Here is a 15,686-nt window from a genome sequence, read left to right on the forward strand (position 1 = left end):
ATATCAGGGGCAATCTAAAGTGGCCATGTTATCTACCAACCTGCATGGCTTTGGGATGTGTGAGGAAACTGAAGCATCTAGGGGGAAACCCAATCTGCTTAAAATGCCTCTATTGCTAAACAAAGACAGTCATTTGTTCAATTAGGCTCATGCATGCTCTCAGTGGAAGAACCCACTAGTCCCATTACCCCTCTCCCTGTTTACCTGCATTACTGTAACATATTTTCATATATACACGCCAATTCCACTTTCTAATTTGCACCATTAATAACCAAGCACTCATTTGCCACAGCCAATTTAATCCAGCAGGATGTTTTTGTGATATATGAGAAAAAATCAGAGAAAAAGCGGGAAATGCACTCGCACATGGAGAAAACATGCAAACTCCACATAGATGATACCTGAGATCAGCATCGAACCAGTGTCCCTGGAGAACTAACTGTTGCGCCACTACGCTAACTGTTTAAGTTAGGGGGGTTAAGCTGGTTTGTGCTGGTCATGCAAAAGAAACTCTCTGCAGCCCACAGAAAATCAAGCACAGTTTGAAATGGTCTGGCAATTCACTATAGCCTGCTGTGTGACCTTGGTGCAGATCACGCAAGTCCCAAAGCATCTGTAAGGTCAAACTTGTGCTGTTAGGTTGCATCAGAACCTTACCTTCCTCTGGCGTCCGCACAGTGACAGATTCACTGTCCATTCCTTGGAACTCATCGAAATACGGGCGGATCTTAATCTCGTACTCTGTTCCCTTCTTCAAGTCCACAAGAATGGTGGTGCGCTCAGCTGGGGATTTCACATCTTGAACTAGCCAGGTACTTGTTTTGGTTCGGTACATCACCCGGTAACCCTGAATGAATTGGGCTTGCCGATCAACCTGCAACAAACACACCAGGGCAGAAAGACACGTGGTAATTAATGGCTTAGATCACACAATGGAGAATTATATGTCCATTTTATTTTGCCAATGACACAGAGATTATTGGCATGGAAAATAGAATGGATAAAATCATAAAATCACAAAGCGATAACAATTGACATAGTGACTATGCAGTAATATACCAGTCAGCTTGAGGTCATTCAAAGAAAGCATAGTTTTGAACGTTTCTAAATGGTGAAGAGTTTGGTCTGGAACACTTGGGGTTTAAAGAGATTTAGAGATCCTTGTTGGGTGGCGTGGTGGAGATACGTCTCTACCAAAGGAGTGTAGGGCACTCCTTCCCTCCGCTAACCTGCAGGTCACTCTTGGTCGAGGTGCAACATCTGTTTAGCCCCCTGATCAGGGTCATGCTAAGCCATGGGAGCAGGTGGTAGATGGTCATATGAGCAGCTGGTACATATCACACATCCTGGTTATGTGGCCACTAACACCAGGCAGACAATCTCTGAAGAGTACTGATAATGGCTGGGGTCACCCGTTTTGGAAAGACACTGCCCAGAAGGCGGCAATGGCAAACCACTTCTGTAGAAAAATTTGCCAAGAACAATCATAGCCAAAGATCATGATCATCCACATCATACGACATGGCACATAACATAACAGAAACAGAACCTTGTAGAGAGCTCACTAAAATCCAGTGGTCAGGAATCCAAATAATCAGAAAAAGAGCTTATGCATTTCTTTGCAATGTAGGTGGTCATTTTAGCCATGGAGTCCTTGTTGGTCAAGAACAGTCTCGTTCCCCCACTAATTTTCCCCATAACCTATTCTTGCCACACTTCCCTGAACTCATTCCAGGTTCCACCTCTCACTTATACACTTGGGGCAACTTACAGTGGTCAATTAACTTTCCAACCCATCTTTGGGATTAGGAATCTTTCCAGGGAACCTGAACAAGGATTAAGTTGGGGGGAGGGGGTGGTTGCTGTATGGCACGGCTCAATAAAATAAACAAACTACTCATGCAGTCACAGTGAGAACTTGCACAAAGTCTACACAGATAGAATCAGAATTTAGGATTAAACCTGGTCAGTGGAGCTGTGAGACAGCAGCTCTACCAGCTGCACCATGTGGAATGTTAGCTTTTATATCTCAACGACGACAACATAAAGGGGAGAATGTTCTGCTACAGTTACAGAAATCTGAGGAGAGATTACATCTAGACTTCTTTATATAGTTCTAAATATTGCATTGTTGGAAATGTGGACAGTGCAGAATCACCAGAGTATTACCTGGTGTGGTTTAAGGCAAGATAACTTAAACTAAGCAATACTTCCTGAAATATACAAATAAATGTTTTTTTTGAAGTTTTGTAAAGTACTGGAAGAACAGAGAAACTTTTTCCAGTTGTTGGAGAAATTCAGGATGAGGGGATATAATTTTAAAATCAGTGTGAAGGCACTCAAGTAAACATTTGTAAATACTTCTTCACAGAGAGCATGAGAAAAACATATGAAACTTTTCACCAGAAGATGTTAACTCCCATTTTAAATTTAGTATTGAAGGACACAGAGTCAAGGCAAATGGATGAGCAGTACACAGATCATTTGTGATCTCACTGAGTAGAAGGTGGCTGAGTAGTGTCTTCTTATTCTGTGTCACTCCATTTCTGGAAATATTCCTGAAGAATGCCAGCCAATGCTGTTCTAGCACCATAGATGCAGAGAGTGAGGGACCATTTCATCTGATGGCACGAAGATATATCATTGCGTACTGTGCCTAAGGATAGAGCTTATCACTGCACTAACCTTAGCGGACTACACCTACAATGGACTGTATTCTTTCATGTTCTTGGCACTCACTGCCTGTGACACCAACATGCCTGAAAGCGTCACATTCCACACCTTTCTTCTCCTTTTATTTCAGCTTAATCAGGTAGAAGACGCTGCTTCCTCTAGCATACTCACACAGCCTTTCCATGTTCTCAGCAGGTCTCCCTGCCATTGGAATTGTGCTTTCTAATTAGGGTAAAGAATAAATAAATATTTACTGCCTAATCCATTCTCTGCTCCTGTCTCCAAGTTCTGAGCCAGGATGACGAGTGCTGTTGTTTAGTGTAGGTAGTGTTCTATGGTTTCTGAAGAACAAGTGCCATCAATCAATGCTAATCCCCATTCCCCTTCCCTTTATGCTCACATTTGCACACTTCACAGTAACCCAAACTTCAATAGGGTTGTGTTCAGAACCCCTTCACCGTCAGTAATACACTCCCGACTGCTTTGCAGTCTTGTTAGAAAGTCTAATTTATAGCTGTATTGACTTGATGCCAGCTCCCAGCAGGGTTATTCTAACACCATAGATATGGAAGAGTGTGGGACCATTCCATGTAAAGGGATAAAGACATTGCATTATTAAAGGTAGTGCCTGTCCTTGCATCAGCCCGAAACTCACATGAAGAAATAACACATAAGAATAACAGTATCAAGCTGGCAGTGCAAAATACCTGAGGACCTGAATTATAGGGAAAGGTTGACAGGTTCGGACTTTATTCTCTGGAGAGTAGGAGAATGAGGGCAGATCTTATAGAAATATGTACATTTCTGAGGGGTAAACATATGCAGGCTTTCCCTACTGAGGTTGGGCGAGACAATCAGAATTCGAATGAGGTTTCATATCACTGGCATACGGCGTGAAATACTCGAACTAGAGGTCATAAGATTAGGGTTAAAGGCAGAACTTCTTCACTCAGAGGATGGTGCAAGGGAGGAACGAGCTGCCAGCACAAGTGGCGGATGTCGGTTCAATTTCAACATTAAGTGAAGTTTAAATAGGTGCTTGGATGGGAGGGGTACGGAGGGCTATGGTCCGGGCGCAGGTAGATGGGACTGGGCAGCAAATCAGATCAGCACAGACTAGATGGGCCGTAGGGCCTGTTTACTGTGTTGTAATGCTCTATGATTCTCTAAGTATGAGTTGATGGTTTAAATGTAAAAGGAATAGACAGTGATGATGAAAGGAGTCATCTATCCATACTAAATACCTGTGCTAGTCCATCCAATGATGGCAGACAAGCTTTTCACCAGTCTTTCTTCCCCCTACCATGCTCTTCCTAGGCTTTTCCTCAACTTTATATGGCAGGAGTGCTGGCAGTTGGTGGTGTGGGGAAGAGTGGGCAGAGGGTCTGAGAGGAAGCCACTGTCGCATTCATTACTTACTGTCCAGGTGACCTGAATGGTTGTAGATGTCAAGGTGACAGGAGACTGTAGCTGGACCACCATCTCCCCGAGCTCACGCTGTACCTGCCGATGGTCCACACCCTGCCCGGTGGGGCTCACATCTGCACATGATAAGGGAAATTCATGCAATAAACTTGTGCAAACATCCTGGGATCTGCTAACAGTTATGTTAATTGTTTTACAGCCCATTATAGAGATAATTAATCAATAGGAATAGTGATAGCAATAAAAACCCTGTCTAGAAATTCAATTAATGGCACATGCATTAGTCAAATGTTCCACAACAACACAAATAGCTGTAAATCCATCAACATTTTCAATATCATTTATTTTTACAATATACAAAAGCAACATTACAAATGAACTAATGGCATAACTGATCCAAAGTGGAAAAAACCAGCAGGGTTCAAGATGAGGGACAATTTTGAGCTGGTTTCCCTGGTGCTCCAAGTTAACCATATTCCAGTTTTTACTGCTCTGAGTCCATCCAGTTGGTTCACTATGTTGAGGTTTACTGACTATTTCTTGCCAGTTTGCTGCACTGAAAAGCATTTCTGTGCTGGCAGTCTTGGTGCAGACCATTAGAGTGAAAGTTTGGTGTTTTAGGAGATGGAAAATCTCAGAGAAATTAAGCACAATGTCAGGCCATTATTCTGATCCCAATCACAGAGAGTAACTGGAATAGAGCTCAGTTCCATAGTTTGTACTGAAATAGGGATGTTATCATTTACCCAAAAGGTCTCTTTCTCTCACCATCATTAATTGTGTTTGAGTCACTGTAAGAGGCTTTTACATTCCCTCTTTAAATAGCAAATCTATGAATGGAATAGCCAAAAATGAATTGGTAAGCAAACTCCAAGGGGTTGGGAGGAACTTTGTCACAATATCAGGATTGATAGAAAGAAAAAGTTCAGTGAATGAATAGAACAGGTTTAGAAGGAAAAGGGCCAAACTCAGGCAAATGGGTCTACCTCAGAGAGACATCTTGATTGGCATGAAAGAGTTGGGTCCAAGAACCTATTTCTATACAGTAACACTCTATGGCTATGACTGAAACAAGCCTACCTTGTGTACGGACGGGTTCAGAGATGGGGCTGGGATCTCCCAGGCCATACTTGTTGACAGCACGAACGATGAACAGATAGATGGTGTTAAAGTTCAGCCCGGTCACTGTATGCTTTTCCACTTTTACATACTCAGCCACTGTTTGCCATGTGCTTCCTGCAGATTGGCTGAAGAAAAAAAGGTGGATGGTGACCAAGTGTGGGCAACACGATGGAATTCTACACCATGTCTTCTATTCCAAGTGGGAGCTGGTGTATATCAATTAAGTAAGGCAAAAGTTGTACAGCTTACTTACCAAGAGATTTTCATACATTAAACTCATACCACAGGAAGTCATTCACCACAACAGTCTCACTGCTTCCTCCTATTTCGCTGAACCACTGCAACTTATTCACTCACGCATATGCTCATTAATTCCCCTTTGATGTTTCTTTTCCCATTAACCTATGCTAGGGGTAATTTGTAGTGACCAACACTTCTTCAGGGTGCGGGCAAAAACCAGTGAACCCAGCAGAAACCCACACTGTTACAGAAAGAAAATACACACTCCACATGGGCCACACCAGAGGTCAGGATTAAGCTCAGGTCCCTGGAGTTGTGAGTTTTATACTATCAACACTTGGGAAACTTGTAGACTGATCTATGAAAGTAAATTAGCACAAAATATAAAAACAGATAGCAAAAGTTTTTATAAATAACTAGCAGAAGAGGGTGGCTAAGGACAACATAGGTCCCTTGGAAGACGAGAAGGGGAAATTGATATTGGGTGATAAGGAAATGGCTGAGGCATTGAACGACTATTTTGTGTCGGTCTTCACGGTAGAGGATACGTCTAATATGCTAAAGAATGATGTTATGGACGAAATGGGAGGTGAGGACCTTGATAAAATCACTGTCACTAAAGAGATGGTGATGAGCAGACGAGAGGGCCTGAAGGTAGATAAATCCCCTGGTCCTGATAGGATGCATCTCGGGGTGCTGAGGGAATTGGCAGAGGTTATAGTAGACACGTTGGTAATCATTTACCAAAACTCTCTAGACTCTGGGCAGGTCCCGGCAGATTGGAAGACAGCAAATGTCACGCCACTTTTTTAAAAAAGAATGTAGGCAAAAGACGTGCAACTATAGGCCAACACGAGGAATTCTGCAGATGCTGGAAATTCAAGCAACACACACCAAAGTTGCTGGTGAACGCAGCAGGCCAGGCAGCATCTCTAGGAAGAGGTACAGTCGACATTTCAGGCCGAGACCCTTCGTCAGGACTAACTGAAGGAAGAGCTAGTAAGAGATTTGAAAGTGGGAGGGGGAGGGGGAGGGGGAAATCCAAAATGATAGGAGAAGACAGGAGGAGGAGGGGTGGAGCCAAGAGCTGGACAGGTGATTGGCAAAAGGGATATGAGAGGATCATGGGACAGGAGGCCCAGGGAGAAGGAAAAGGGGCAGGGGGAGGGAAACCCAGAGGATGGGCAAGGGGTATAGTCAGAGGGAAAGAGGGAGAAAAAGGAGAGTGAGAAAAAGGAGAGTGAGAGAAAGAATGTGTGTATATAAGTAACGGATGGGGTACGAGGGGGAGGTGGGACATCAGTGGAAGTTAGAGGAGTCAATGTTCATGCCATCAGGTTGGAGGCTACCCAGACGGAATATAAGGTGTTGGTCCTCCAATGTGAGTGCAGCTTCATCGTTAAAGTAGAGGAGGCCGTGGATAGACGTGTCAGAATGGGAATGGGATGTGGAATTAAACTATAGGCCAGTTAGCTTAACATCTGTAGTTGGGAAAATGTTTGAAGCTGTCATTAAGGAAGAAATAGTGAAACATTTAGAAAGGAGTTGTTCCATTAGACAGACACAGCATGGATTCAGAAAGGGCAGGTCCTGTTTGACAACTTCCTGGAGTTCTTTGAGGACATAATAAGTGCAGTGGATAGAGGGGAACAGGTGAATGTCATAATCTTGGATTTCCAGAAGGCGTTCAATAAAGTGCCGCACAAGAGACTTATAAATAAGATACGGATGCATGGAGTCGGAGGAAGTGTATTGGCATGGATAGTGGATTGGTTAACCAATAGAAGGCAGAGAGTTGATATAAATGGGTGTTTTTCTGGTTGGCAGTCAATGGTGAGTGGGGTGGTGAGTGGAAAAGCAAATTGTACAGAAGATGTGGAGAGTCTGTAGAGGGATATAGATAGGTTAAGTGAGTGGGCCAAGGTCTGGCAGATGGAATACAATATTGGTAAATGCAAGATCATCCACTTTAGAAGGAATAATGGAAGAGCAGATTATTACTTAAATGGTGAAAGATTGCAGCATGCTGTTGTGCAGAGGGACTTGGGAGTGCTTGTTCATGAATCGCAAAAAGTTGGCTTGCAGGTACAACAGGTTATTAAGAAGGCAAATGGAATGTTGGCCTTCATTGCTAGAGGGATTGAATTCAAGAGCAGGGAGGTCATGCTGCAATTATATGGGGTACTGGTGAGGCCACACCTGCAGTACTGTGTGCAGTTCTGGTCTCTGTACTTGAGGAAGGATATACTGGCTTTGGAGGCAGTGCAGAGGAGGTTCACCAGGTTGATTCCAGAGATGAAGGGGTTAACGTATGAGGAGAGATTGAGTCACCTGGGACTATACTCTCTGGAATTCAGAAGAATGAGAGGGGATCTTATAGAAACATACAAAATTTTGAAAAGAATAGATAAGATAGAAGTAGGAAAGTTGTTTCCATTGGTAAGTGAGACTAGAACTAGGTGACATTGCCTCAAGATTCAGGGGAGAAGATTTAGAACGGAGTTGAGGAGAAACTGTTTTTCCCAGAGAGTGGTGAATCTGTGGAATTCTCTGCCCAAGGAAACAGTTGAGGCTTCTTCACTAAATATATTTAAGATACAGTTAGACAGGTTTTTACATAGTAGGGGAATTAAGGGTTATGGGGAAAAGGCAGGTGGATGGAGCTGAGTTTACGGACAGATCAGCCATGATCTTATTGAATGGCGGGGCAGGCTCGATGGGCTGGATGGCCTACTCCTGCTCCTATTTCTTATGTTCTTATAATAAATCAGCTTTCGAATTTTTAACAGAGCCTACAACAATTGATGGCATAGCAGGTTATTCCAGTCCATTATATTCGTTTAGCCAGCAAAAAGCTGCAGAGCCAATTCTTATTTCACAGCAGCGCGCGTACACACACACACACACACACACACACACACACAGAGCTGAAGGAAGGAAGTCAGCAGTCCAGGCACATCTATGGAGGGAGATAAACAGTCAATATTTTGAGCCTAGACCCTTCACCAGTACTGGAAAGGAAGAGAGTAGAGGTGTGGGGAGGGGAAGGAGTCAAGCTGGCAGGTGACAGGTGAGACCAGATAACTGCTTATTTCCCTCCGTAGGTGCTCCGTGACCTGCTGAGTTCCTTTGTATAATTTGTGACCTTTCAAGTTATGTGGGATTAAAAGCGTCTATCTAAATAATTGCAATGTATAATTCTGCCTTCGTCACATTGGTGGGTCGTAAGTTCCAAACTTCCACCACTCTATGGATGAAAAATACATCCTTAAACTCCTTTGTCAAGTATCTGAAATCCATAACAATTGTCACTGCCCTGCCTGTTATGGGAAAATGTCTCTCAATTCAATCAAGACTTCTCATAATTATATATATATATATATAAAATACAATGAATTTGTTATACATTTAAAACCATTATTTTTCAAACAAATGTTAATATACCTCTTGTGCCTGATAAAGTGGCCACTGACTGCATGTCCATGGTTTTCTGCTGCTGTAGCCCATCCGCATCAAGGTTTGATGTGTTGTGCATTCAGAGATGCTCTTCTGCACACCACTGTTGTAATGCGTGGTTATTTGAGTTACTGTCGCCTTCCTGTCAGCCTGAACCAGTCTGGCCATTCTCCTCTGACACAGTCAAAGTTACTGAGATCACGTTTCTTCCCCATGCTGATGCTTGGTCAGAACAACAACTGAACCTCCTGACCATGTCTGCACGCTTTTATGCACTGAGTTGCTGCCACATGATTGGCTGATTAGGTACTTGCATTAACGATGAGATGTATAGGAGTACTTGATAAAGTGGCCACTGAGTGTACAACAGCATGGTCTGAAGAGACTTTTTTTGCTGAATATCATCACCTCTGGCAGCCAGTTATGTAGCCAAATAAAAGCTTTGTTGTTATGATGTGAACATCTGATGCGTTTTAAAGTGTCACGCCAGAAGGACTGTGACCAAATTTTTCAAATTATTTGGAATGCAAAATTGTATTTTAATTGGAAATAAATGAATGGCATCTCCATTCAGTATTCTTCTAGCTAGTCAGAACAAAAGCCACATAATCTATCACATAAGGTCTCTTCAGCAGTTAAAAGTGATGGATGTTCCTCAGTCACCTGATCATTCCATGATCAAAATGCAGGTGCTCTGGTGTGCTTGTACAGAAAATGAGAGTCTCCTATGCTTTAAGACTCTGCATTGACTTTGGGGCTGTAATGTTGTGCAAAGTCACTCCTTTGTAATTCCAAACTCAGTTGATAATGAGGCTGACTTAGACTCATTATAGACTTTTAAACGTGGATGGGAATTGAAACATATTTGAAAAGACAACTAATCAAATACTGAGAAACTGGACAACAGGAATTCTGCAGATGCTGGAAATTCAAGCAACACACATCAAAGTTGCTGGTGAATGCAGCAGGCCAGGCAGCATCTCTAGGAAGAGGTACAGTCGACGTTTCAGGCCGAGACCCTTCATCAGGACTAACTGAAGGAAGAGTTAGTAAGGGATTTGAAAGCTGGAGGGGGAGGGGGAGATCCAAAATGATAGGAGAAGACAGGAGGGGGAGGGATGGAGCCAAGAGCTGGACAGGTGATTGGCAAAGGGGATACGAGAGGATCATGGGACAGGAGGTCCGGGAAGAAAGACAAGGGGGGGGAACCCAGAGGATGGGCAAGGAGTATAGTCAGAGGGACAGAGGGAGAAAAAGGAGAGTGAGAGAAAGAATGTGTGCATAAAAATAAGTAGCAGATGGGGTACGAGGGGGAGGTGGGGCATTAGTGGAAGTTAGAGAAGTCAATGTTCATGCCATCAGGTTGGAGCCTCCCAGACGGAATATAAGGTGTTGTTCCTCCAACCTGAGTGTGGCTTCATCTTTACAGTAGAGGAGGCCGTGGATAGACATGTCAGAATGGGAATGGGATGTGGAATTAAAATGTGTGGTCACTGGGAGATCCTGCTTTCTCTGGCGGACAGAGCGTAGGTGTTCAGCAAAGCAGTCTCCCAGTCTGCGTCAGGTCTCGCCAATATATAGAAGGCCACATCGGGAGCACCGGACACAGTATATCATCCCAGCCGACTCACAGGTGAAGTGTCGCCTCACCTGGAAGGACTGTTTGGGGCCCTGAATGGTGGTAAGGGAGGAAGTGTAAGGGCATGTGTAGCACTTGTTCCGCTTACAAGGATAAGTGCCAGGAGGGAGATCAGTGGGGAGGGATGGGGGGGACGAATGGACAAGGGAGTCGCGTAGGGAGCGATCCCTGCGGAAAGCAGAGAGATGGGGGGGAGGGAAAGATGTGCTTAGTGGTGGGATCCCGTTGGAGGTGGCGGAAGTTACGGAGAATAATATGTTGGACCCGGAGGCTGGTGGGGTGGTAGGTGAGGACCAGGGGAACCCTATTCCTAGTGGGGTGGCGGGAGGATGGAGTGAGAGCAGATGTACGTGAAATGGGGGAGATGCGTTTGAGAGCAGAGTTGATAGTGGAGGAAGGGAAGCCCCTTTCTTTAAAAAAGGAAGACATCTCCCTCGTCCTGGAATGAAAAGCCTCATCCTGAGAGCAGATGCGGCGGAGACGGAGGAATTGCGAGAAGGAGATGGCGTTTTTGCAAGAGACAGGGTGAGAAGAGGAATAGTCCAGATAGCTGTGTGAGTCAGTCGGCTTATAGTAGACATCAGTGGATAAGCTGTCTCCAGAGACAGAGACAGAAAGATCTAGAAAGGGGAGGGAGGTGTCAGAAATGGACCAGGTAAACTTGAGGGCAGGGTGAAAGTTGGAGGCAAAGTTAATAAAGTCAATGAGCTCAGCATGCATGCAGGAAGCAGCGCCAATGCAGTCGTCGATGTAGCGAAGGAAAAGTGGGGGACAAATACCAGAATAGGCACGGAACATAGATTGTTCCACAAACCCAACAAAAAGGCAGGCATAGCTAGGACCCATACGGGTGCCCATAGCTACACCTTTAGTTTGCAGGAAGTGGGAGGAGCCAAAGGAGAAATTATTAAGAGTAAGGACTAATTCCGCTAGATGGAGCAGAGTGGTGGTAGAGGGGAACTGATTAGGTCTGGAATCCAAAAAAAAGCGGAGAGTTTGAGACCTTCCTGATGGGGGATGGAAGTATATAGGGACTGGACATCCACGGTGAAAATAAAGCGGTGGGGGCCAGGGAACTTAAAATCATCGAAAAGTTTAAGAGCGTGAGAAGTGTCACGAACATAGGTAGGAAGGGATTGAACAAGGAGGGATAAAACCGTGTCGAGGTATGCAGAAATGAGTTCGGTGGGGCAGGAGCAAGCTGAGACAATAGGTCTGCCAGGACAGGCAGGTTTGTGGATCTTGGGTAGGAGGTAGAAACGGGAAGTGCGAGGTGTGGGAACTATAAGGTTGGTAGCAGTGGATGGGAGATCTCCTGAGCGGATAAAGTCGGTGATGGTGTGGGAGACAATGGCCTGGTGCTCCTTAGTGGGGTCACGATCGAGGGGTAAATAAGAGGAGGTATCTGCGAGTTGTCACTGTGCCTCGGCAAGGTAGAGGTCAGTGCGCCAGACTACAACAGCACCCCCCTTATCGGCGGGTTCAATAATGTTAGGATTAGTGCGGAGGGAGTGGAGAGCAGAGCGTTCCAAAGGAGTGTGCTCCGTCTAGCGGAATTAGTCCTTACTCTTAATATTTTCTCCTTTGGCTCCTCCCACTTCTTCCAAACTAAAGGTGTAGCTATGGGCACCCGTATGGGTCCTAGCTATGCCTGCCTTTTTGTTGGCTTTGTGGAACAATCTATGTTCCGTGCCTATTCTGGTATCTGTCCCCCACTTTTCCTTCGCTACATTGATGACTGCATTGGCACTGCTTCCTGCACGCATGCAGAACTCGTTGACTTTATTAACTTTGCCTCCAACTTTCACCCTGCCCTCAAGTTTACCTGGTCCATTTCTGACACCTCCCTCCCCTTTCTAGATCTTTCTGTCTCTACCTCTGGAGACAGGTTATCTACTGATGTCTACTATAAGCCTACTGACTCTCACAGCTATCTGGACTATTCCTCCTCTCACCCTGTCTCTTACAAAAATGCCATCCCCTTCTCGCAATTCCTCCGTCTCCACCGCATCTGCTCTCAGGATGAGGCTTTTCATTCCAGGACGAGGGAGATGTCCTCCTGTTTTAAAGAAAGGGGCCTCCCTTCCTCCACCATCAACTCTGCTCTCAAACGCATCTCCCCCATTTCACGTACATCTGCTCTCACTCCATCCTCCCGCCACCCCACTAGGAATAGGGTTCCCCTGGTCCTCACCTACCACCCCACCAGCCTCCGGGTCCAACATATTATTCTCCGTAACTTCCGCCACCTCCAACGGGATCCCACCACTAAGCACATCTTTCCCTCCCCCCATCTCTCTGCTTTCCGCAGGGATCGCTCCCTACGCGACTCCCTTGTCCATTCGTCCCCCCCATCCCTCCCCACTGATCTCCCTCCTGGCACTTATCCTTGTAAGCGGAACAAGTGCTACACATGCCCTTACACTTCCTCCCTTACCACCATTCAGGGCCCCAAACAGTCCTTCCAGGTGAGGCGACACTTCACCTGTGAGTCGGCTGGGGTGATATACTGCGTCCGGTGCTCCCGATGTGGCCTTCTATATATTGGTGAGACCCGACGCAGACTGGGAGACCGCTTTGCTGAACACCTACGCTCTGTCTGCCAGAGAAAGCAGGATCTCCCAGTGGTCACACATTTTAATTCCATATCCCATTCCCATTCTGACATGTCTTTCCACGGCCTCCTCTACTGTAAAGATGAAGCCATACTCAGGTTGGAGGAACAACACCTCATATTCCGTCTAGGTAGCCTCCAACCTGATGGCATGAACATCGACTTCTCCACCTCCCCCTCGTACCCCATCTGTTATTTATTTTTATACACACATTCTTTCTCTCACTCTCCTTTTACTCCCTCTGTCCCTCTGACTATACTCCTTGCCCATCCTCTGGGTTTTCCCCACCTCTCCCCCTTTTCCTTCTCCCTGGGCCTCCTGTCCCATGATCCTCTCATATCCCTTTTGCCAATCACCTGTCCAGCTCTTGGCTCCATCCCTCACCCTCCTGTCTTCTCCTATCATTTTGGATCTCCCCCTCCCCCTCCAACTTTCAAATCTCTTACTATCTCTTCTTTCAGTTAGTCCTGACGAAGGGTCTCGGCCTGAAACGTCGACTGTACCTCTTCCTAGAGATGCTGCCTGGCCTGCTGCGTTCACCAGCAACTTTGATGTGTGTTACTGAGAAACTGAATTTGTTTTTCTGCTCATTATGCACAGATAGACAGCTGAGGAGCCTTTTCAATATCCCAATGAAAGTCATCAGCAGTTCAACTTCTATATGTCTAACTGACTCCCATAATGCCTTTGTGTCAATGGGGGTTTTTTTTGTTCACTTCACACAATTACAAGTAACACAATATCCGAAGTTGAGAGAGCAAACCTTTGGCCATTTAACAGGCCACTTTAAAAGGACAGAACAGCCTAGTCGAGGAATCTGCAGATTTTCAATCTGTTCTCATCAAGGCAATTTTACTCACTTCCTATGACACTGAAGGCCATTGTTCCAGTCTTCCCCCCCCCCTTATTTTGGTGTAGACCTGCAACTAATTCTCTCTCACATCCTCATAAACTCCCATTTGACTCTTTTTTCACTGATCTACACTTAAGTATAACTATGGCTAATTAACATATCTTTGAGGAAACCATACACCTGGCAGAAATACACAAATTTATCAGGAGAAACTCCACACGTATGCACACCTGGGTTCCTGGAACAATGAGGCAGCATCATGTTCAGGAGTTTTAGAGTCCCTGTTTCTTGTGCTCTTTTGCACCCAAAAGCAAAAATTCTATTCCGCCCTTCCCTAGTTCATGCTGGGACTGTACCGTCTATAATTATATTCCAATACTCCACCATTCATTGACATGTACAAGTGGAAAATGGCAAAATAGAAATAAAGGATTTCCTGATAAGCTCAAGGGAACATGAGCAAAATAAAATATTTACCACAGCAAACTTGTTGGTACAATAGAAAAAGTCTGCTTCTCCTCTAAACTTCATCTGCTCTGCTTTACTTTCCTAACATAAGAACATGACCATGGTTGACCTACCTCACCTATTCGATTATCAATTACAATTCAAATGGAGCACGTCTGTCCTCTGGATTAAGACTACAGAGGGATTAGGTTCAAGCAGTTCATTCTTTGTTATAAACCTTGCTCTCATGGATTTGGCCCTCCATCTAACCTACCTCATTTCTTTTATCTATTGTCTGCGTGGTTGAACTCAAATATATTTTAGGAGAGTGCAAGCCTGGATTCACCTCTCTGTGGTTTACTGCTGTTTATTTTTTGTTCTCTGCCTATAAAATGTTGATAAGCAAATGATGCAGAAAATTTGAGCTGATATCCCTCCGCAATCAGTGGTACATCACCAATTTCCAGTGTCAAAAGGTTTGTTTACCTGACTTCAGTAAACACATTTGTTACAACTGATGGAGACCATGTGATATGTTTCCAGTCCAGGCGTGCCCGAAATGTATATTCCTTGTCATTGACACTTCTAGCCTTTAATGGACAGACTCCCATTTCACACCCTACAGAAACAAACTGCCATTTTCCACACATTTCTCTGGAACTCACTGACTATAACCTTGGCTCAAGGCCCACTTACATCTTAATGTTGAAATTCCAATATGTGCCCAAGTTTGTTCACAGCAAACCATTCCATATCTCCGAAGTTTCCTCTGCTCCATAACTAAAACCTTATTCCTCTAACACTATACCTACTCTCTTGATAGTACTACTGCTATTGGTGCTTTGATGAGAATGGACTCTCTTCAGCTCCCTCTACCACTTAGTCCCTTTAAAATCTCATCATCTTATTCTTGCTTCTTCCCCCTTTCTTTCCAGTCCAGATGAAGAGTCTTGGCCCAAAACATTGACTGTTTATTCCTTTCCAGAGATGCTGCCTGACCTGCTGAGTTCCTCCAGTGTTTTGTATGTGTTGCTCTGGATTTCCAGCATCTGTAGAATATCTTGCATTTATCGCCTAGGTATGATTTCTAGTGGGGGTTACTAGATCCTCTCTCACTTTCAGACACTGACTGCCTTCTTTTTAATTTCCTCCCATTTCATAGTCACTGAAAGATAAAGCACGTAGATAAATCTTTTGTCCACATTGATCATCAACC

At 44.7% G+C, this 15,686-nt stretch overlaps 1 protein-coding gene across 4 annotated transcripts in view; it reads right to left on the reverse strand.

The window, feature by feature from the left end:
* Positions 1-15,686, reverse strand: part of robo3 (roundabout, axon guidance receptor, homolog 3 (Drosophila)) — a 609,199-nt gene that overhangs the window by 74,197 nt on the left and 519,316 nt on the right. For all 4 annotated transcript variants that reach the window (XM_063038553.1, XM_063038552.1, XM_063038556.1 and 1 more), the window contains 3 exons: positions 5,179-5,345; positions 4,093-4,214; positions 658-874 (listed from right to left, as the gene is read on the reverse strand). In XM_063038553.1, coding sequence (XP_062894623.1) covers positions 658-874; positions 4,093-4,214; positions 5,179-5,345 — 506 coding nt within the window. The remainder of the gene's footprint in view (positions 1-657; positions 875-4,092; positions 4,215-5,178; positions 5,346-15,686) is intronic.

Source organism: Mobula hypostoma, chromosome X2 (assembly GCF_963921235.1).
Source record: "Mobula hypostoma chromosome X2, sMobHyp1.1, whole genome shotgun sequence".
Lineage (NCBI taxonomy): Eukaryota > Metazoa > Chordata > Chondrichthyes > Myliobatiformes > Myliobatidae > Mobula > Mobula hypostoma.